This window comes from Sapajus apella, unplaced genomic scaffold, assembly GCF_009761245.1.
Source record: "Sapajus apella isolate SASKATOON/1434 unplaced genomic scaffold, GSC_monkey_1.0 scaffold5, whole genome shotgun sequence".
Lineage (NCBI taxonomy): Eukaryota > Metazoa > Chordata > Mammalia > Primates > Cebidae > Sapajus > Sapajus apella.
This window is the reverse complement of record NW_022436945.1, coordinates 42,479,482-42,503,979: the sequence shown is the minus strand read 5'-3', so window position 1 is coordinate 42,503,979 and position 24,498 is coordinate 42,479,482. Positions and strand designations below refer to the sequence as shown.

The following is a 24,498-nucleotide window of genomic DNA, read 5'->3' as shown; positions in this document are numbered from 1 at the left end:
TCTTTATTCAGTCTACTGATTTAAATGCTAGTCTCTTGAAACACCGTCACAGATCACCTAGAAATGATGTTTGAGCAGCTATCAGGGCATCCCTTAGCCCAGTCAAGTTGACAGATTAGCCATCACGTCAGTATCCACAACATATTTTTTATGTTAATAAATTTAGCCATTTATGATCTGAGAGGCTTCCATGTACAGTCTCTTATGGTATCTTGTCAACTCTGAGGCAAGCAAAGAAATAATAGCTAGCTCAATTTTCTAGCTTGATTTCCATCCCACTATTTTCACTGTACTGCAATGTGAGATTAACAATTCCACCCCAAGTACTTGAGGTGTGGGAAGCTGGATGCCAAAACACCATTAAAAACAACTCTCTTCAGTGGCTTTCTAAGGTCGGCTGGCCTGAAATGGCAGTTTGTGGATGCTCTATGGCACATCACACTGCCCCTTCATATTTTTAGAAATTAAATCAGCTGATGGGAATATTTAATTCCAGCTAATTTTTTTTTTTTTTTTTTTCCCCCGACAGAGTTTCACTCTTGTTGCCAAGCCTGGAGTGCAATGGTGTGATCTCAGCTCACCGCACCCTCTGCCTCTCGGGTTCAAGCAATTCTGCCTCAGCTTCTGGAGTAGCTGGGATTACAGGAATGCACCACCATGCCTGGCTAATTTTGTATTTTTAGTAGAGATGGGGTTTCTCCATGTTGGTCAGGCTGATCTCAAACTCCCAACCTCAGGTGGTCCGTCCACCTTGGCCTCCCAAAGTGCTATGATTACAGGCCTGAGCCAGCGTGCAAGTAATTTTCACGGTGAATGAATTACAATCATACTGTTCTTCAGTCTGCCAAATGGATATTACATAACACATTTGTGTGCCACGATAGGGCTTACATATATTGACTCATTTAATTATCTTAACTTTATAAAGTGGTATTAGTCCCATTTTCAAACTTCATGAAACTGAGGCACAAAAAAATTAGACATGTTGAAGATCACACATAATCCCGCACCTGGGCTATAATAGCCTCTTAACCAATCTCTGCTTCTCCTCTTGTCCACGTAACAGCCAGAGAACCTTTAAATATGTTAAGTATGTCAGGCCTCTGCTCAAACTGAGTGGTTTTTTTCTGTCACACTTGAGTGTGGCCTATAGGCCCTAAGTGATTTATCCTTTGCTTATATCGTCTTCCACTCTCTTGTTCACAGAGCTCCAGCAATTCTCATGTTTGGAGGTCCTCAAGGTGAAACTCAGCTTTCCCATTCCCTTGGTATGGAAAGCTATTTCCCTATCTCTGCACATATTGCTTTTTTGTATCATTGCTCTGCTTTCCTCAAAAGCCTTCCCCTCTTATCCCCATCACTGTCCTCATTTTGATTCTTCATATGCATTTATCCTTTCCTGATTTTATACTATTTACCTTTTAATGGTTTGTTTTCCCCACTAAAACTTAAGTTCCATGTGGACAAGGGCTTTGTTCAGTCCTACTTTCTGAGGCCCTACGAGTAATGGGTGAATGGATCCTTAAGGAACCTTTGCCTAAGAGCTTATCTTTGTCTTTTTCTTGGTTTCAGTGGTAAGGCTTAACGTCAATTCTAAGCATGTCTTTATGATAAAAAGTTAAAAACTATATTATTTGGGTAATTTTCTTTTTATTCACGTTTACCTACAAGCCCGTAGAAGTATACTCAAAAGGTGGCAGATCAGGTAAACTTGTTACTTTTACAAAACAGTAGAAATACCTTCAAATATTTACTATAGCACTGATGAATTTACTGCTGAGGACATGCGCACTCTAAGAAACTAATGATGAAATTCATAATTGGCTATGGTGGCACATGCACCCAGCTACTCAAGAGGCTGCAGGGAACTATGATCATGCCACTGCATTCCAGCCTGGGAGATAGTGAGAACTCAGCTCTTATTAAAAAAAAAAAAAAAGAAAAAGGAAAAATAAATTGATGGTGACAACTTATAATAGTCCTATCTACCAGTGTAAATGGATGCTTAAAAATTTTCATATACTGCACAGAAGTAGGTGGAATCTTAAAGCTAGGTCAGGGTAAACAAACTAAAATAGCAGCTGGTGACTTCAGAGGCCATGAAACCAAAGTTAATCTTTTAAGTCCTTTTATTGTTCTTATAAACTAGCATAAGGTATAAACCTAAGTAGTACACATGAGTCTTATAATTTACCCATCTCTGGCAGATAGCTAAGCATAGCACATCAGGGCATAACAGAGTGTGAGGGAAATAAAGTATACAATGACATCTTCTATTCTGGACCTAATAATTCAACAGAGAAAGAACTACTTGTGGTCACTGTGGTTACAAAAGGTTTCATGGAGACAGTGAAAATAAAGTTCTACTAACTAACAAATAGGTCTTAATGATAAAAATATGAGCCTTCGAAGAACTAAAGGTACCAATGTGTGGCAGTCCAAAAATTATGAGGAAAATGAGTTCCCTTCATGGGTCATATCAGCAATTTTTTTTTTTTTTTTTTCCTTTTGAGACAGAGTCTCACTCTGTTGCCCCGGTTGAAGTACACTGGCATGATCTCAGCTCACTGCAACTCCCACCTCCAGTTCAAGGTGCTGCAATTCTCATGCCTCAGCCTCTGGAATAGCTGGGATTACAGGTACCCACCACCATGGCTGGCTAATTTTGTTTTTTTTAAGATGGGGTTTCACCATTATGGCCAGGCTGGTCTTGAACTCCTGACCTCAGGTGATTCACCCACCTCGGCCTCCCAAAGTGCTGGGATTACAGGCATGAGACACCGTGCCCGGCCAATTTTTGTATTTTTAATAAAGACAGGTTTTCACCATGTTGGCCAGGGTGGTCTGAAACTCCTGACCTCAAGTGTTCTGTTTGCTTCAGCCTCCCCAAGTGCTGTGATTATAGACATGAGCCACTGTGCCCAGCTACGTCATCAATTCTTAATCTATAAACCATGAATAGGCTTCAGGAGAACCCAAGAACCAATGAAATCTGTTGGTAAGTTTTATTTGTGCTGTTTTCTACAGAGAGGGTCAACAGCATACATATTTTCAAAGAAGTCTGTGGTGCAAAAGAATTTGTAAAGAGTTTATTATGTTAGAAGTCCTTGGGGAATCAACTTGGAAAATGGAGGATTGAGAATGAGGACCGTCTAGATCAGAATAATTGTTGAATCTGACCCTCACTTGGGCTTTTTGTACAGAGGAAGAGAAGATGGTAAATTTAAGGGTCAATCAGAAATTAACACTAACATGACTTGGTGATGAATGAAATGTGAAACATGAGAAAAACATCAATGATGAAATCAAGGTTCTGACTTGCAACAGTGAGTATATTAAGAGTTACAGGCTTGGAAGAGGAATAAAATTGGAAGCATTCTGGTTTTTATGAGTGCCCATGGGATGTACAGGGAGAAGTGGACAGTTGAAAATACAAGTCTAGCCAGGCATAGTGGCTCATGCTTGTAACCCTAGCACTTTGGGAGGCTGAGGTAGGAGAATTACTTGAGTCCAGGAGTTTGAGACCAACCTCGGTGACACAGTGAGACCTTGTCTCTACAAAACATAAAAAATAGCTGGGCATGGTGCTGCAAGATTATAGTTAGTCCCTGTTACTCGAGAGGCTGAGGTGGGATAACTGCTTGAGGCCAGGAGGCAAGGCAGCAGTGAGCTGAGATCACGCCACTATAGCCTAGGCAACAGTTGAGACCCTGTCTCAAAAAAAAAAAAAAAAAGAAAATACAAGTCTAGAGACACATAGCTGGCTGGGTGTCTCATGCCTGTAATCCCAGTACTTTGGCAGGCTGAAGCAGGTGGATCACCTGAGGTCAGAAGTTCGAGACCAGCCTGACCAACATGGAGGAAACCCTGTCTTGACTAAAAATACAAAATTAGCTGGGCGTCACCGCGGGCTCCTGTAATCTCAGCTATTTGCGGGGGCTGAGGCAGGAGAATCACTTGAACCTGGGAGACGGAGACTATGGTGAGCTGAGATTGTGCCATTGCACTTCTGCCTGAGCAACAAGAGTGAAACTCCGTCTCCAAAAAAAAAAAAAAAAAAAAAAAACAACAACCCCAAAACAAAAGAAAAAAAGAGACACATAGCTGGGCGTCAGTAATACTAGTTTTAGCTGAGGGAGTTAAGATGATTCAATCAGTACTAAGGAAGAAACTCAATAGTAGAGACCATCAATACTTAAGGAAAAAGGTGAAATAAGACAAATTAAATAAAAGCTGGCTGAAATATCTTGGTCTCTAGCCTAAGAAAGGATGGGTTAGGTGTTCATGTTTATTAATATGGATATAGAGAAGCATTTATTCACTAATACATTTTGTTTGTATTCTCTAATCTAAAATCACCTTTCATCTTGCTTGATTTTCCTTCAGCTAAATTAGAAATTTATAGTTTTCCCCCTAAAAAATTCAATGACATTCTTTCTTATAAATTACATTCTCTGATTTTCTTATCAGCCTGCTTCAAGGAAATCCATGTGTTCAAAATGCTTGCTCGCAGTTTTCCCCATACCAAATGGTTGTTTAATCCAAATATCTGAGCAGCAAACTGAGCTGATCCTTCTGGAGAAAGTATGGTTGAACAGCCAAGACCTATTGGTTCAGAAAGGAAAAGTCAGAAAATTGAGCTCAACTAATAATGAAAATACAACCTCACAAAACATTTTATACTTGGAGAAGTACTGCCACAGAAAATAAAAAGCTATTGCAGGTCACCTTTCAAGGACCTAGAAGTAGGGTTTTGGCCTAGGTAACCGGGCAGAGATGTGGTTCGCGATACTCCCTGGACTCGCCACCATGGGCGTGTGCTTGCTTATTCCAGGAATGTCTACTGCGTACATCCACAGGTTCACTAACGGCAGCAAGGAAAAAAAGGTTGCTCATGTTTTGTATCCATGGAATTTGATGGAAAGAGATAGGCGCATCTCTGGAGTTGATCTTTACTATAAGTCAAAGGGTTTGGAGAACACTGATTAAAGAAGCATTTTCCTGGTTGATTAAAAAATAACTCAGTTATGGTCATCTACCCCTGCTAGAAGATTATACAGTATATTATGTAGCATGCAGTGTGTTATGTAGTGCTTAATAAAAATAAAATGAAAAAAAAAAAAAAAAAAAAGAAAAAAAGCTATTGCATTATTCTGACCAAAAGTAGAATCTGTAGAAGAACTTTAATACCAGAGTGATAAAGTGATTATAAGAGGAAAAGTGGTATTATCTCCTATGAAGAGATATTTTATAAAAATCATCTATCACCCTTCTTATAGAATTCACTTACAAAGAAACTTAACCTTTTCGAAACTTCTGTTCACATATACCATCCCTTTCAATCCCTGGTGAAGAACAACTGAAGTAAAACAAGGGTCAAGGTAAATGGAGAGAAATACCTGTTCTCAGACAAACTTGAGCTATGTTGTTTTGATAATTTTCTGGCTAATCTTTCTGTCTGCACTTGAACTATTAACATTTTTAAGCAATAAAAAAAGTCAAATCCACAGAATAATTTTAAGAAATGTCAAGTTTTAAATAAATAGTAATAAGATCCAAAACAGGAGAATAAGAAAGTAACATCCTAGGGGCCACATGTCCGTTGAGGCAGTGTCTTGAGGTGGTACAATTATGTCTAGCGTTTGCTAGAATCAGGCACTAGGCAGCTTATAGTTCCAAGAGCTCCATTTGCCCAGTATTCTTGGAATTCATCAGGCTCTTTGACTTCCATTATCCCCAAAAAGAACAGAGTAAAATACAAATCATGGCCGGGCGTGGTGGCTCATGCCTGTAATACCAGCACTTTGGGAGGATGAAGCGGGTGGATCACAAGGTCAGGAGTTTTGAGACCAGTCTGACCGACACAATGAAACCCCGTCTTTACTAAAAATACAAAAATCAGCCTGGCATGATGGCGGGTGCCTGTAAAACCCAGCTACTTGGGAGGCTGAGGCAGAAGAATCACTTGAACCGGCAAGGCAGAGGTTGTGGTGAGCTGATGTTGTGCCACTGCACTCCAGGCTGGACAACAGAGCAAGACTCTGTCTCGAAAAAAGAAAAAAAAAAAAAAACCCCACAAGGCCAATTTACTAATTTGTATTAGTATGTTATTTTATGCAGCTCTACCACTTACTATGTGGTACTAGTCAAGTTACCTCATGTTAATTTATTGTCCTCTTCTATAAGTGAATTGTAACTAGTAGCTACTGGATGTGACACTTCAATGAGTTGTTAATACAGGTTAAGTGTTTAGAGCATTGCCTGGTATACAATATATGTTCCAAGAATGTCAACCATTATTTTTGGCACATTGGGTAGTGTTTTTCACTCTAATATTTGAAATACCTATGCCTCTTGCCCAGGACTCCCTTTCTGGTAAAAGAATAGCTTAAATTGTTTTTTTATAAAAAAAGGTTATCTAGTGAGCATGACATCAGAGAAAGAGAAAAATGGGCAGTGTTCAGGATTTTACACAGGTTACTGTAAAACCACTCCTCGAAAGATTATCCCCAATTCTAGTGATCATTATGTACAAGTCTTCCAGATTGTCTCTCCAGAAACAGCATACCATAAAAATTAAAAATGTTTTGCTCATCATGCTCCCCATCTGTAACCTCCAAGGATAATGTCTATACAATTCCTCTGGCATAAATTTGGTTACAGCTTTATTTGTAACCACTGATTTTTTGCTTGAGACATTTGTATAGTCATGTCATGTTAAAGATAGCTTAGGCACAAAATTTTATTCTCGGAGCCTATAAAAACAGTCAAGGGAATAATGAAAACAGGCATAAACACACAAGGCCAGATAACAGCAGTCACATTATGGCAACTGAAAGGCAAACAGAGTGGTAACTAACTTAGCAGACCAAGAAAATTTAACCCTAGCTGGGCATGGTGGCTCATGCCTGTAATTCCAGCACTTTGGGAGGCTGAGGTAGGTGATCACCTGATGTCAGGAGTTTGAGATCAGCAGGGCCAACATGGTGAAACCTCATCTCTACTAAAAATGTAAAAGTAGCTGGGCATGGTGGTGCATGCCTGTGATCTCAGCTACTTGGGAGGCTGAGGCAGGAGAATGACTTGAACTCAGGAGGCGGAGATTGCAGTTGAGCTGAGATTGCGCCACTGCACTCCAACCTGGGGAACAAGAGCAAACTCTCACCAAAAAAAGAAAGAAAAAAAAGAAAACTTAATCCTCAACTGAAAGCAGGAAAAGATGGAATGCAACATGATTGACATTATAGCACCCTCCCAAAGGTTGACTAACCTAATTAGTGGTACCAGATACCTTTGGAAGGAAATAGGGACTACTAAGAAGATGATTGATTCAAAGTGTAAGAAGCAGTCAGGCCCTCAAATCTCCTTTCCCACTCTACCTAATTGCCTCTTTAAAGCACTGTAGCATTTTTTTTCTTTTTAAACATTATTTATTTATTTATTTCTGAGACAGGGTCTCGCTCTGTCATCCACGTTGGAGTGCCGTGGTACAATCACGGCTCGCTGTGGCCTCAACTTCCTGGGCTCCAGTAATCCTCCCACCTTTGCCTCTCTACTAGCTGGGACCACAGGTGTGTGCCACCATGCCCAGCTAATTTTTATATTTATGGTAGAGACGGGGTTTCATCATGTTGCCTAGGCTGGTCTCAAACTTCTAAGCTCAAGCAAGCCACCAATGTCTGTCTTCCAAAGTGTTGTGATTACAGGTATGAGCCACCACACCAGGCCTTTAATTTTTCTGAAGGTAAAACAGACTTCAGTCTAGGGTTCTTTGGACTAGGGGACACCAAGCACAGACAACTTTTGTTCTTTTTTTTCTGGTCAACACTTAACACTTAACACCTAGACACTAATGTAAGGGGTTATTGGAAGAATAATTCCTACCAGATCACCGCACAGTGAAGCCCAATTTTGACATGCACCACCCACTTAAAGTTTCCAATTTTTTTTTTTTATAGTGTTCCACTCTTAAAAGAGCAAACAGCCAAGGACTACCAGACAGCTGAAGAAATTAACTATATACAACAGACTATAATCATCTCCAAAGCACATAAAAGAGCTCTTGGAAATTTAAAAAAACACAAAAAACAACAACAACCCAGAAAACAAAAACCAAAAGAAATATAAAAACATTGTGTCAAAAGAAGCCAGAGGCAGTGGTTCCTACCCAATCCCAACACTTTGGGAGCCTGAGATGGGAGGATTTCTTAACCCAGGAGATGCTAGGAGACACTGGAGTAACAATGCTCCCCAAATTCGAAGGCAAAATGATTTTCAGCATAGGATTCTATTTCTAAACTATCAAATAAGTGTAGGGCTTCAATATAAACAATTTGATACCATGGTATCAAAATTTACCTTTTGTATTCTTTTGCCACTAATTTCAAGAATGTACTCCAACAAAATAAAAATAAACCAAGTAAGAGGAAAACATGGGAGATCCAAGCCTAGAGAAAGGCAAAATGAGTCTCCAAAATGATGGTAAAGGGGGATCCTAAGACAGCAGCAGTCCATACCGGACCAGGTTGGAGGCCTCAAGGACTTAATATAATTGACAGGTATCAAAAGTGGATATATACATCTATGAGAAAATTTAGGGGTTTTAGTAATAAAGCAAATCTGCTCCTACTGAAACAATATTGACCCTCATAAATTGCAGAACATCAGATCATATCCTGGACTATGATGAACAAACCATAACACTGTTATGTGATCTAGTTCCATCAGCCAAAAGGATTATTTTTTTATCCCTAATTTTCATGTTGTTATTTTTTATCCCCAATTTTCCTTTTTGAAATGGAGTCTTGCTCTGTCGCCCAGGCTGGAGTGCAGTGGTGCAATCTTCACTCAATGCAACCTCCACCTCCCAGGTTCAAGTGATTCTCCTACCTCAGCCTCTGAGTAGCTGGGATTACAGGTGCTCCCCACCATGCCCAGCTAATTTTTTGTATTTTTAGTAGAGATGGGGTTTTACCAAGTTGGCCAGGCTTGTCTTGAACTCCTGACCTCAAGAGATCTGCCCACTTCAGCCTCCCAAAGTGCTAGGATGACAGGCATGAGCCATTGTGCCCAGCTTTATCCCCAATAATTAAGGATAAAATTTTACTCTCTCTACAGAAATAACATGATCACATATACTTAAACAAACTCAATACCATGAATTCTTGGGAAAAAAATATCCAAACTTGATTTTACTACAGATCTCACCATCAGTTTATTGAAAACATAGGGAATGGAACAACATGTTTACTACCACATAGAAATGTAATAAGCCAAATCCAAAATGTAGAAAATTCTATAGGAAAAATGAAAGGGAAAAAGGGAGGATGAATTATTATACATTAAAAAAAATTAAGAGACTATCAACTAAAATGCAATATAAGGACTGTGGTGGAGCTGAACAAACCAACTCTATTCTTATTTTTCTTTTTATTTTTTTAATTTTTTTTATTTTTTTTTTATTTATTTTTTTTTTTGAACAAACCAACTCTATAAACAGATGAGAAATTTAGAAAACTTGGACACCAACTAAAAATTACATCTTTACGAAATTACTACTACTCTTTCTTAGCTGTGAATACGGTATTGAAACTGTGTCCCTAAGAGTTAAAAGACAACAACTAACAGAAATTCTTGAGTTTGCAGGGATGATAGATTAAACAATATGGCCAACTAGAGTCTACACAGAACCAGCTTACTGATGTCACAGGCCCAATTTCCACCACGTTTCATACTAACTCCCAAATTTACACATGTGATCCATAAGATAACATGAAGAGATAACTGTGCATGCCCAAGGACTTTCTAGACCTCCCCTTTCCTTCCACCAATCACCTACTAATCCCAGAATCCATCCCCTAAACCTTTTCTAGTAAAATTACTGCCTTAAAATCAGCATAGGGAGTCAGATTTGAGCTGGACTCATGTCTCCTTGTTGGTCGACTTGAAAAAGGAAGCCTTTCTTTCTCAAAAACCTGGTGGCTTAGATAGTATTGGTTTCTTGTGCATCAGATAGTGGGCCCGTTTTGTTCTGTAACAATTTATGATTATGATTTAAAAACTAAAGCCAGCATTGCTTAAAGATAAATAAGTATAAATTACTATAATGTCTAAGAGCTGCTTTAAAATAAGGCAGCAAGAGATGGCTGTAGACACAACAAGATGTTAATTGCTCAAGCTAGGTCATGGGCACATGAGCTTTTATTATACTATTCTGTCTACTGTTGTGTATCTGTTAAATCTTTGTAATGAATGGTTTTTAAAAATTCAATGTATCTTACCACTGGGTAGTCGAAGAGAAGACCACACATCCTGAGCTCCCCAGTCTGGTGTGAGGGGAGGACAGCTGATAACTGGATATGCAGTGTTCCCGGACACCACTGGTCCCAAACCATTACTTCTGCCTGCCACTGCCACAAAAACAGTAGCAATGCCATCCCCTAGGGAAATAACAAGTTTATAATTATGTTAAACATTTGAAAGAGATTTAAAGACATGGGGTTTTTTGGTTTAAGGTCTATATGTTTTAATTACTTGAGGTCCTTGAGTAGTCTTCTCTGAAAAAACATAAAAGACACTATTATTACACATATATTCAAAATACCTGGTTACTCTGCCACTTACTGTATAGGTTTGGTTGTTTTTGATATCTACATTATAAAGGGCAGGGTGTTAGTGAGGGAACAGCTCATAGGCCTCTTCTACTATTGCTGCGTAGGCTCACCAAAATGAAGAATGACACCAACTGAACAGGTATCTTTCCTGATTGGGTGGTCCTTCAACCCACAGGGTGCAGGGAGACCCAGTTAATATAGACCAGGGGATTAGGGCATGTGTTGAAATAAGAGTTGAAGCAAAGTTTAATAATATAGTACCCTAAACTTTGACACACACACACACACACACACACACACACACACACACACACACACACTTTTTGAGATGGAGTTTTGCTCCTGTTGTCCAGGCTGGAGTGCAATGGTTCAATCTTGGCTCACCACAACCTCCACCTCCCAGGTTCAAGCAATTCTCCTGCCTCAGCCTCTTCAGTAGCTGGGATTACAGGTATGCGCCACCACACCTGGCTAATTTTAGTAGAGATAGGGTTTCTCCATGTTGATCATGCTGGTCTCAAACTCCTGGCCTCAGGTGATCACCTGCCTCAGCATCCCAAAGTGCTGGGATTATAGGCTACCGCGCCCAGCCCCTTTGATATATTTTTAACATAATCTCTTAAGCAATTCATTCTTTGTTAAATTTATAAATTATCCTTCTGTTTCCTAAAGCAGAGATTTGTAACCTAGAATCCAAAATTTTATGTATTTGCAATTTTCTGAAAAGAGTTGTAGAATTCATTAGCTTATCAAAGGAGTCTGAGTTCCCCCAACCTCCCACTCCCCCGTAATTAGTAACTACACTCCCATAGCGGCGACCTGTAGATGGAATACTCAATCAACATTTTTTCCAGCTGAGAAACATTTGGTTGTAAACCCAGGGCTCCATTAGCAATGCTATCTCATTATTTTTTACATACTGAATTCTGAAACTGTTCCTTAATTTCCCATCTGACTGCCTCCCAGAAAAGGGTGGCAATTAAAGATTCCTGGGAGAACCTGCTGTTTCAACCTTGGCCTCCTGTAATTGTGGGGGCTTATTTTCTATTGGAGTATATTAGAAGCAGTGCTCCAGGGCTTCTTCCCAGGTAAGGATGCCACAGGTTCTCATTATTCTAGTCTTTGTTTTCTTTTCATGCTTGCATTTTTAAATCTTTCTCCCTGCGTCTTTCTTTTCTAAGTGCCTAGAGTACCGTAAGCTCTTTGGAGGTGAGTATTAAGAAAGCCCAGGCTGGGTGTGGTGGCTCACGCCTGTAAACCCAGCACTTTGGGAGGCTGAGGTGGGCGGATCACGGGGTCAGGAGTTCGAGACCAGCCTGGCCCAGGGTGAAACCCCCTCTCTCCTAAAAATACAACAATTAGCTGGGCATGGTGGCACGTGCCTGTAATCCCAGCTACTCGGGAGGCTAAGGCAGAAGAATCACTTGAACCCAGGAGGTGGAGGTTGCAGTGAGCAGAGATTGTGTCACCGTACTCTAGCCTAGGTGACAAAACAAGACTCTTTCTGGTGGGTGGGTTGGGGGGGGAGCCTAGTATATCATGTTTTCCTTTAGAAAGGTGACAAAGCTCTTTTTCAGCATTATTAGTCTAAAGTGTGTAATTACTTTTAACAAAATCAAAAATACCTGAAATGTCCATATTACTTGTGGTTTACCTTCATACTCAGCTTTAATCCTCAGGGTTTCATCTGGTCCTTTATGTGCAGATGTTACTCGAAGTTCACATGGAATGCCAAAATTTCCACAGGCCTTCTTGATTTTTTCACAGTGACCAAGATCAGAAGTAGAGCCCATCAACACTACAACCCTGCACTGACTTTCTGATTTCAAAAGCAACTGGAGAAGAAATACATGGATATGAAAATAACATAAAAACAAAAATGAATCAATGAGCTACAGTTTGTATTAAAATATATCTGGGCACAATATTTTCTCCCTTAACAAAGCAAATTTAAGACAGAGACAAAACAAAAAAGGCAGGATTAAGTTTTTAAAATAATCTCAATATATAAAGGAAAACGGTCATTAAGATCTAAAGAACTCAATTTTTATCAGACAAATTATGTTTGCTTAAAAAGTAAGAATACTCAAAATCTTTTAATTAATATTTAGGAAATTATAATATAAAACATTTCATCCAAAGACCTTTAGTGCACTTTGTTTAATGAAAGCTTTAAGGTATGATCAGCCAAATCAGAAGTCATGTTTTAAGTCTTTGTAAGTTAATTGCTTGGAACTAAAAATATATATTCCTATGAGAATAATGTTCTCAAATATGATTATGACCCTTGCATAATCACAAACCCCATTCAACTCCCAGAATTATAGTAATACCATAAAAGTTAAAGTAACATTTAAAGTCACACAGAGTTCCATTTCCATCCATCCCATGCTAATGGAACTTTGCCTAGCAGTGGAGGTGAGTAGGAAATACAAGGTTTCTCCTATGGGGCAGGGAGGAGACAGATTCCAGGTTTCCCCAACAGGATCTGGGAGGTGTGTATTGGCCAGCTTAACAGCAGGGAGTTCCAGTATACTAGTAAGGATAGCCCTGCTGATTCATTTCCTAAAAGCGTTCCTCACTTTCAAAGTCACTGAAAAGAAAAGCACTATACTCTCCCACTTTTTTTCTTTTGAAATAAGATTTTCTTAGAAGAAAAACACACAGTATAGTTTTATTATAGAAGGTTTACCTCTACTCTCTCTGCAACCCACTCAAAGTTTTTCTTTACCATTTGGAGCCCTTCAGGAGTTACTTCTTTGAGGTCCCGATAAGACTGGAAAATAAGACAGAAAGTTTAGAAAACAAGTATCTCTGCCGGGCGTGGTGGCTCAAGCCTGTAATCCCAGCACTTTGGGAGGCCAAGGCGGGTGGATCATGAGGTCAAGAGATCGAGACCATCCTGGTCAACATGGTGAAACCCCGTTTCTACTAAAAATACAAAACATTAGCTGGGCATGGTGGCGCGTGCCTGTAATCCCGGCTACTCAGGAAGCTGAGGCAGGAGAATTGCCTGAACCCAGGAGGAGGAGGTTGCGGTGAGCCAAGATCGCGCCATTGTACTCCAGCCTGGCTAACAAGAGTGAAACTCCGTCTCAAAAAAAACAAAAAAAAACAAGTATCTCTTGCTACCTGAAACTATTTAGTTTCTGAGTTTTGGGGAGGGATTTAAAGAGTTTGTATTGCAAGGGATACTTCTGAAAATGCATCTTTTCACTTCCTGAATTAAACTATAGGAAGTTCCATAGTAAAGTATACTTTTATTTTCATTTAAGTGTTTTCTGTACTAGCAAGTACAATTAATTGCTTGAGAATTCTTCTAAAGTATAGAAAGGGTCTTGCTCTAATTTTGTTTTTTAAAATTTTACTTTAAGTTCTGGATACATGTGCAGAATGTACAGGTTTGTTACATAGGTATACATGTGCCATGATAGTTTGCTGCACCTATCAACCCATCATCTAGGTTTTAAGCCCCATATGCATTAGGTTATCTGTCCTAATGCTCTCCCTCCCCTTGCTCCCCACCCCCCGACAGGCCCCAGTGTGTGTTGTTTCCCTCCCTGTGTCTATGTGTTTTCATTATTCAACTCCCACTTATGAGTGAGAACATGCAGTGTTTGGTTTTCTGTTCCTGTGTTAGTTTGCTGAGGATGATGGCTCCAGCTTCACCCATGTCCTTGCAAAGGACATTATTTCATTCTTCTTTATGGTTGCATAGTATTCTATGGTGTGCATGTACCACATTTTCATTATCCAGCCTATCGTTGGTGGGCATTTGAGTTGGTTTTATGCCTTTGCTATTGTAAACAGTGCTGCAATAAACTACGTTTTCATAGAATGATTTATATTCCTTTGGGTATATACCCAGTAAAGGGTATATAAAGTAAAGGGATTGCTGGGTCAAATGGTATTTCTGGTTGTAGATCCTTGAGGAATCACCACACTGTCTTCCACAATGGCTGAACTAATTTGCATTCCCACCAACAGTGTAAAAGCTTTTATATTTCTCCACAGCCTCACCAGCATCTACTGTTTCCTGACTTTTTAATAATAGCCATTCTGACTGGCATAAGATGGTATCTCATTGTGGTTTTGATTTGCATTTCTCTAATGATCAGTGATGAACTTTTTTTCATATGTTTGTTGGCTGCATAAATGTCTTCTTTTGAGAAGTGTCTTTTGTTTTTTACAGGAACAGAAATGGAGCCTGGTAACATCCAGGAGACTTGGGATAGAGTCCAGATCTGTCCCTGACTCTAATAATTATGAAGATACCCATCTTCTTAAGATACTTAGTTTTCATTTAGCCAAAGATAGTACTTGCTGTTATTATTGTGAAAATGTAATTAAGATAATGAGACATTTGCTTTATAAATGTAAATTATTATTCCTATTACTCTTATATTAGGATACCAGAGATATTTATCTTTAAAAATAAACATCAATCAACATATCAAGTTCCTATCATTTGGAATAATAATTTGCTTTTCCCCTCATCTCTCCTTTCTCCTCTGTCTCAGTTTGATCTCAAAAAGGATAAAAGATCATTAACTACCTGTTTGTCTTTCTGTTGGCTTCGATCTCCTGATGGCCAGAGTCTCCAGGAATCATTATCGATAACATCAGCAAGAACAATTTCTTTCGTGGTTACATCAACACCAAATTCAATCTGGAAACAGTATATCGACAAAGTTTTCAAAACCTATTCTATGAAAACATCTCTCAACTATAACCTTTACTTTCAAATCCCATTATTTTATCTGTACCTTCATATCAACCAGAGTACAATTCTGGGGCAACCAGGATTTCTCCAGTATTTCAAAAATAGCCTGTGTAGCATGACTCATGATATCCACTTCAGTTTGGCCTATAACAAGTCCAGCAAAGCAAAATTTTGCAGCAATCAGCTGTTCCTCAGACCACTGTGGGTCATTATTGGCATCATCCTGTGAATAAAGTATAGTAGTACAATTAACTTAACTCTAAAATTTTTAAACTTTTCAGAAAAACTAACATCTTTTTCACCTTAAGCATGAACTCCTTAGAAATTTTCAACCAAGTGCAATGGCTCATACTGTAATCCCAATAATTTAAGGAGGCTGAGGCAGGAGGATCACTTCAGCCTAGGAGTTCAAGAGCAGCCTAGGCAACAAAGTGAGACACCTAAAGAAATTTTTTGTTAGGCCGGGCGCGGTGGCTCAAGCCTGTAATCCCAGCACTTTGGGAGGCCGAGGCGGGTGGATCACGAGGTCAAGAGATCGAGACCATCCTGGCCAACATGGTGAAACCCCGTCTCTACTAAAAATACAAAAAAAAAATTAGCTGTGCATGGTGGCGCGTGCCTGTAGTCCCAGCTGCTCAGGAGGCTGAGGCAGGAGAATTGCCTGAGCCCAGGAGGCGGAGGTTGCGGTGAGCCGAGATCACGCCATTGCACTCCAGCCTGGGTAACAAGAGCGAAACTCCGTCTCAAAAAAAAAAAAAAAAAAAGAAATTTTTTGTTTATGATACCCTTTAATTCAAAGCAATTATTACTCCTTTTTTTTTTTCCTACTTAGCTCCTGTAAGCAGAAAAAACTATTACTCTTAATTTGTCTACTCTCAATAATACTTTAAAATTCAAAGTATTTAGGTGAGTAACTTATTCTAGGTCACAAACTATTTCAAAGAATTTGACCTCTCTCTATAAACCAATTTAAACAGAATTTAAATTTGTGATTTTTGATTTCCCTTAGTAGCAGTCATCAGACATGACAGGGAGGCCAAAGCACATTTTAATCAATCAAATCTTTCCAAAACCACAGTCTTCATAACCTCCTGACCTCACTTTTTATTAGAATTTGCACAGGACTACAATTTTTCAGGGACATTATTTGATAATTCAAGAGACCTCAGACAAAGAGGTAAGTGAAAAAATGAAATAATTTCATTTTATTCTAAGCAGTGTCCCAACTTTATATGACAATATCTTTAATAAATCTTGATCTATATAATCACAATACACAGAAGTTATGTAACTTATTGATTAAAAAGCAACACTGATATTGCTTCTCAAGCAGATCTATGCTTAACATAAATCAAGATGGTTAAAGCAGTAAAGCCTATAAAAATTCATAACCACTGATTCCTACAACCTTTATATATTTTCACTTAAAAGAGACATTGTTAGTATAGCTTTCCTGTATTAGAATATAAAGTGATTTCAACTAAATTAAAAAAAATTATTTAAATGTTGTCTCTTTTTCCTGTTAATCATCTTGGTTCAAAGGTAAGTAGATTTTCAGATGCTTTCTTTTAAAATTTGATTTATCACTGCTAATGGAAGTATACATTATTGACATATTGGCAACTAGATACAATATACATTTTGGAATGACGTTGGCAATACCAAAATATCAAAAACTTTGCTTTAATATTTAAACATTAGATTTTCTAATTATAAATTTATTGCTGTGTTATAGTATGACATAAAATAGAGGCATAAGATAATTACCTTGAAAAACAACTCCACTTTAGGTGGGTAAAACTTATATCCTTCCTTGACACCAGGATTTCTTTTGAGAAAAGAACCAGTTGCTATTCTTCTGCAAACCCATTCAATTGGAATCATTTCACACTGAGGTGCAATGAAAGCTGTCTCCCCACATTTTCTGGTGAAGGCAGTTTTAATACCTATATATTGATAATTACATAAGGTTTAATGGAATTCCTAACATGTACCCTAAAACTAGTCTATTTAGAAATTTTAAAAAATTCAGGTTTACTTAGTTTCACAGTACTAGACATAAAACCTGGAAAATAACTTTCAATATTTCCTGTGAACCAATTAAGTTTAGCTATGTTAAATGCCAAATAAAGTAGTTTAAAGATAATTGTTGGAGTATTTCATTTAGGTAACCATCCTTCCCTGTTCCCCTGGGCACAGGACTCTCAGAGTCAAAACAGATAGTCCTGGACAAACATAACACAACTAAGTCACTCTAATTTACTTGTTATAAAGTTCTGGAAATGGATAATGGGATGAGTGTAAATATACTGTGAAAATACATTGAATAAGCAAACAAAAATTTGGGTTTTATCTCCCATTACTTAATATAATCCTGTAGCTATGTGGAACTACCAAGGGTACCCAGAAACTAATCTTCTGACTGCTAACATTTTAAAGGGTTAAGCACTCTAAAAGTTTAAGTGGATGGGGAGAGATAAAACTTGGGAAGCAAAAGATTGGTGGAACAGACCGGGTGAGGTGGCTCACGCCTGCAATCCAGTACTCTGGTAGGCCAAGGTGGGTGGATCACCTAAGGTCAGCACTTTGAGACCAGCGTGGCCAATACGGTGAAACCCCGTCTCTACTAAAAACACAAAAATTAGCTGGGCATGGTGGCACACACCTGTAATCCTAGCTACTGGGGAGGCTGAGGCATGAGAATCACTTGAACCCAGGAAACAGAGACTGCAGTGAGCCAAGATTGTGCCACTCCACTCCAGCCTGGGCAACTAAGCAAGATTCTATCAATCAATCAATGGAACACTTATCTGTATTGCAAAAGAAACCTAAAATTAATTTGATGCTCTCTTTAGAAATTACATCAGTCATTGGGAAGCCACCAACCAAGAAACCTTGAGGTAAAAATCTTAGATTCTGTGACTTCGGAACTCTGGAAGGTCCTTTAAATTTATAGTAATACAATCATTTTCACAGCATAGAGGGATTTATGATGTAGGTGACAATCCAGGTTTGCAATTAAATTTTTTTCACATTAACCAAAATTGTGAAATAGGATACTTTGGAATAGACAAAACTACTCCAGGAATGCACTGACAATGAATTTAAACTGCATTACCTTGTTATTTTGTGGAAGGCAGGTATAGCTAACTTAACTGAAAGCAAAAGCATTAAATGCCCTTTTGAATTTAAGAAAGATTAGTGCTACTAGAAACTAAGAAATGAAAGGACAACTGGGAATATTGAAATTAAAAGTAAGGAAAGTTATTGTAAAATTAGAACTGGCAGGAATGATAAAGAACAAAGCTTTTATTTCATAGGTGAGGCTTCAAATGATCAAAAAATCATTTGGTTGAATGATCCAAAGCAATGAGGCTGTTTACACTGTGGGGAAAGAGTTCAAATCCTTTCCTAGCTGAAATTTCATATACTACAGACCAACCAGCAACTGAATGAATCCCTGTAGAAAAACCCTTTATCCTAATTCCTTTCCTTTGCTCCAAATACCCACCACACAATGCTCTGATCTTCATTTGGTCTTTAGAATCTATTTCTCTTACTGAAAATAGAGCCTTTATTCAGCTTTTGAACAGGAGGGCACTCTGGAATTTTAGTTCAAATCTCTCACTTGGGGAATGGCAGGAGAAGGTTTGGTTGCTGTCTTCAAATACTTTTCAGGGCTTTCAAGTGGAAGAGGAATTTGAAATTCTGTATCATCTCCCAGAGGCAGAACAAAGATCATTTGTATAGCAGGGGGTAAATTTCAGTTCATCTGTTAGAACTGCTTAACATTAAAATGGGTTTCCTTCACAGTTAAATTCCTTAAGACTGAAGATGGCCTTGGAGAGGTAAGCTGCATAGAGAGTGCATGTGCCAATAAAGATTACAGCAAACTTGTTAAGATTCGTTTTAATTCAATAACACTAATAATTCCAAACCAAATAAAGTGTTGTTGTGAAGTTTAAGAGTTCTTAGTTTGATTTAAATTCACTTAGCTTGTGAGACATCTGCAAACAGATTGTTAACCTTAAAGCCAACTTCCCGTGAAAGACATCAATGTACTTACCAGAGAAGGTGGGAGGGCTGACTGTGAGGGAGCTGCTTACCTGCTTCCTGTAGCAACTGAAAAATACAACTGGTGATTTTATTTGAGATTGCAGCTTTTCCTTCCAGGTGATTCTTCCTAGCTGCATTTCCTGCTGTAATCTGGTCCTTGGACTGCAGGAGGACTTTTCCTGGACTATCTAACAATTCGTAGACTTCCTTTGTTTTACCCTCATACAATTTTTTACCAATGTTCAGTACTGTGGAAATAAAATGCAAATAGATCACAATTGAGAAAGAAGTTTCCTGAATACTGAAGACTAAGTCATCTAGAATGATGATTCATTAAATATACAGTGATTAAGTAATATTAATAAAAATTAAATCATCTGCATAAAATCATATACTCTACAATGTTTTTCTCATATATCATTACATTTGATTCACATAATTCTGTGAGGAATTTTAATTATGTAAATAATTATAGAAATTAGTAAAGCAGAAACCAAAAAGGCTGAGGATCATGCAGTTAGGAAACAAGAGCTAGATAAAATTCTAAGTCCTGTGACATCAAATCCTGTCCTCTTTCCACTATTAACCTGCCTCTCATGGCAGAACTGAACTAAAATTAAAATTAAGACACATTAAAAGTAACGTAAATATACTAGTATTTTCATAGACACACTCACAATATAGTTTTGAGTAGCTTGCTGGAAAAAAAAATGTGATTTTTGCTGATATTTGCTTTTTTGCAGGCAAATGGAAACATTCAGCCAGATGGGTTTCTTGATTTCAAGTTAATATTCAAGGAGGCATACCATTCCATTGAAGTTAGCCCATTTGGAAGCACCACTCTCTATTTCTTAATGCCCCCAATAACCCTTTCTCTTCACTAACAGTTTTAAGAAATTGTGAGGAAGTGAGCACAAAGGAATCCAATGTTGATGCTGATCACAAGACCTAAGAAGTACATGAAAGGATGATTTAGAGAAAGATTAAAAGTAATAGATGTTTTGGAACTTAAAATTTCCAAAGGGAGAAATCAGCCCTCATGCCCCCAGAACACGCTCAGTAACAACATTTTCCCAATGTATCCATGTGCCAAGGGATATGCAAGTAAATAAGAATCCCTGCTCTCAAGAGACCTGAGTCTGAGGGAAGTCGATATTAAACAAGACATCATAATAATAGAATGCAATAAATACAGACTACAGGACTAGTCTAGACATTAGAAAAGGAAGTCTACAAGAAAGTGACATGTCGCAATCTGAAGAATGATCAAAATTTAGCCAAAAGTGAAAAAGGGGTAGGTAGTGTTGATGAATTATGGCTTCTGTATGGACAGTGAAGGGAGGAAGGGCTGGGTGAACAAAAACTAGAGCCTGGGAGACCAGTTAGGATGCTGATGCAGTAGCTTGAACAAGAAATGTCCTGGCCAGGTATAGTGGCTCATATCTGGAATCTCAGCACGTTAGGAAGCCCAGGTGGACAGACTGCTTTAGCTCAAGAGTTCAAGGCCAGCCTGGGCAACATGGCAAAACCGCACCTCTACCAAAAATACAAAAATCAGCCCAGCATGATGGTGCGTGCCTGTAGTCCCAGCTACTTGGGGAGGTCGAGGCTGCAGTGGGCCAAGATTGCGCTATTTCACTCAAATCTGAGTGACAGAGTGAGACCCTGTCCAAAAAAAAAAAAAAAAGAAAAAAGAAATGTCTTGGTCTAAGGAAAGAGTAGTGGGCAAAGACACAAGATATTTAAGACAGTAGCTTTGAGAATTCAGCATGGAGGATAAAAGAGAGGTAAGAGTATAGAGCAGTGAGCCATGCGTGGTGGCTCACACCTGCGATTCCAGCACTTTTGGGAGGCTGAGGTGGGCGGATCACTTGAGGTCAGGAGTTCAAGACCAACCTGATCAACATAGTGAAAGCCCGTCTCTACTAAAAATACAAAAAATAGCCAGATGCCATACTGCATGCCTGTAATCCCAGCTACTCAGGAGGCTGAGGCAAGATAATTGCTTGAACCCGGGAGGTGGAAGTTGCAGTGAGTGACGATCGTGCCACAGCACTCCAACCTGGGCTACAGAGTAAGACTCTGTCTCAAGAAAAAAAAAAGTACCCATGGCAGATAAAGAAATTAACATTTATATAAATTAAAATGCAATAAGCCTGGCAAAGTTTGTATCGAATGCCCCTCCCCTTAATTTAGTTGAACCTGTATTACTTAGCCATTAAATAGGGTAGGAATTTCAATTAACAGGTAGAAACAACATAAGAAACAACCATATGTGACATATACTACCAGTGCCAAAATGATGGCTACAAATTTGTAGATGAATTCAGAAAAGATTGATGAGGACTAAAAATGGTTCATGGAATTGAAATTTAAGAGTCTGTGAAAGCACAAAGCATTTAAGAAAATTTTAGGACTCTGCTGTCCAATAAGGCCAGCCACTAGAAATGAGGCTATTACAAGTTGAGATGTGATTTAAGTGTTAAAATATAGCCTGCATTAGATATGAAAAAACCGCAAAATACCTAAACAGTTTTTCATCTTGACTACATGCTGAAACCTATCTTGTGTATATAGGGTTAAATATATTAAAACTGGCTCACGTCTGTAATCCTAGCACTTTGGGAGGCCGAGGCGGGCAGGTCACTTGAGGTCGGGAGTTAGAGACCACCCTGGCCAACAAGGCAAAACCCCTTCTCTACTTAAAATACCAAAATCAGCAGGGTGTGGTGGTGTGCGCCTGTAATCCCAGCTACTCGGGAAGCTGAGATAGGAAATCGCTTGAACCAGGGAGGCAGAGGTTGCAGTGAGCCAAGATCATACCAGTGCACTCCAGCCTGGGCCACAGAGTAAGACTCTGTCCAAAAAAAAAAAAAAAAAAACCCACAAAAAACACATATATGTATATATATATGTGTGTGTGTCTATATATATAGATACACACACAAACGCATTACACCAGTTTTTTTTTTTTGGTTTTTAAAATGTGGCTCCTAAGATAAATTTACATTATATTTCCATTAGCCAGCAATGTTCTGAGGAAAACATAAATAAAATGTACATAATGAAAAGCAAACTTTGGTGAATTAACCTGACTGGAACATAAGCTAAGGATTCAAGTTAGAGAAAAATGAAAGTTAGGGATGAAGAGGTAGAAAGGATAGCAATATTCAGGATTTGAAAGAAAAGGCATTTCTCTAGAGACGGCATGAAACACTTTTACCTTTTAGAGACCATAAAAGTGACATTTTAGAAAAATCAACCTGCCAATGGTAATGCAAAATGGAAAGAAGTAGAAGAGCAAAGATTTTAGAGATTTGCCAGTTTAGAGGTACAAGACCATGATTGCAGAAACACTCTGGTCCAATGCCTTGATTTTAGGGAGTTAATATCATCTGAATCTTTTTTGCTGAGTCTACAACTTTTGAAAGTCTAAATTCAGTTACTTTCTATGTGGAAAAGAATGTACCCACCAGCCAATACAAGCAATTTCGTTCACTACATTTATGGCAATTGGGTGTGTGGAACAAACCAACGTTTTTTGTTTGTTTGTTTTGTTTTTCCAGCATTAATAGCAAGAACAATCTTTCCTGAGGATCTGACCACCCCGGGACAAACTGATGGCGTAACTTTGTAAATTTGTTCAATCCAAAGTCGAAGCAAGAAAACTTCTTTTGCCTGCGGGTTTTGAGGTTCTCCAAAGCCATCACGACATCAAAGGCTACTTCAAAGCGCACGCACACGTGCGCACACACATCCCTGGCATCAAAGACTACGTAAGAGCGCACACATACACACACAGACACAAAGAGTACTCACACACACAACCCCCAAGCTCTCGTGGCATCAGACTTCAGCGCACGCGTAGGCGCAAACACACACACACCTCCATGGCATCAGACTACTTACACACACGCGCACACGCATACACTCACTCTCTCGTTTTCTTTTTTTTTTTCTTTTTTTGAGGCGGAGTCTCGCTTTGTTGCCCAGGCTGGAGTGCAGTGGTGCGATCTCGGCTCACTGCAACCTCTGGCTCCGGGTTCAAGCGATTCTCCTGCCTCAGCCTCCCAAGTAGCTGGGATTACAGGCACCCGCTACCATGCCCGGCTAATTTTTTGTATTTTTAATAGAGACGGGGTTTTGTCATGTTGGCCACGCTGATCTCGAACTCCTTGACCTCAGGTGATCTGCCCGCCTCGGCCTCCCAAAGTGCTGGGATTACAGGCGTTAGTCACCGCTCCTGGCCCCTAGATAGGTTTTTCAAGTTTCAATTATTAACCTTCTTAGAAATGTCATTAACCTAACGGGCAAAGTAAGACTCAGGTCTGACGAATCAACACCAGATTTGCTTCTATATTGCAATAGCTATTGATTACTAATGATACTTCCAGGCAGTTTTCCAACCCCTCTATTTCTCGTTCTCCTCTGCTTTGCTCCTTCTCCCGGAGGCAGCATAGTAAGTTCAGGGAGGCCCAGGACAGCCTGGGCCACGTGTGCGCCTGCACGGAGGCCTGGAGGCGCGGCCGCAGGGAGTCCGGACAGAGCTCCGGGACTCGCAAGTGGCCGCGAGCTCACGGCCAGCTCACGGCCGGGGGGTCAGGAAGACCAAGGAGGGCCGGGACGCCTGTTACTCACCCTCAGCTGTCGCCATTATCCTGAGTGGGCTGAGAGCTGCGACTGCGCCAGGAAGCGAGGCAGAACTCTAGAAAAGAGGGGTGGTCAGAGAGGCTCGCGGGGCGGAGAAGGAGGCGCGGCCCACAGACACGCCCCCTGCCGGGGACGCGCGACCCTGCGCCACTCCAACACCGCGACAACTGCCGAACCCAGAAGGGTCTAGGCGGAGACTGGAACGTGGACCTCTGGAGAAAGAACTCCCCGCCGGCTTCCCGCCGCGCAGGCGCAGCGACGCAACCCCGCCTCTGGGCTGCCCTGCGCTGGCGCAGTGCCCCGACAGGCGAAAAGTGGCGCGCACTGGCGGCCCCTCCCCACTCGGCGGAAGCTCGCATACCCCGGCCCTTTCTCGGCCGCTGGAGCGCCTCAGAGGTTGGGGCGTACCAAGTCGTGATTGCCTGGGGTAGGCATGTGGGGAAGGGCATATGAAAG

At 39.7% G+C, this 24,498-nt stretch overlaps 1 protein-coding gene and 1 pseudogene across 2 annotated transcripts; one reads left to right on the top strand and one right to left on the bottom strand.

Annotated features, from left to right (window-relative positions):
* Window positions 1-4,265: 4,265 nt before the first annotated feature.
* PAICS (phosphoribosylaminoimidazole carboxylase and phosphoribosylaminoimidazolesuccinocarboxamide synthase) lies at window positions 4,266-24,392 on the bottom strand. Its single transcript, XM_032274287.1, has 9 exons — window positions 24,031-24,392; window positions 19,443-19,640; window positions 17,104-17,282; window positions 15,380-15,559; window positions 15,169-15,282; window positions 13,306-13,389; window positions 12,268-12,448; window positions 10,281-10,439; window positions 4,266-4,605 (listed from the first exon to the last, which is right to left on the bottom strand). Exons 1-9 carry the CDS (start codon window positions 24,044-24,046, stop codon window positions 4,439-4,441), a joined length of 1,278 nt encoding a protein of 425 aa, XP_032130178.1. The 5' UTR covers window positions 24,047-24,392; the 3' UTR covers window positions 4,266-4,438.
* LOC116548771 lies at window positions 4,672-5,131 on the top strand (annotated as a pseudogene). Its single transcript, XR_004267535.1, has one exon. The product of XR_004267535.1 is annotated as an NADH dehydrogenase [ubiquinone] 1 alpha subcomplex subunit 1 pseudogene (transcript).
* Window positions 24,393-24,498: the final 106 nt, after the last annotated feature.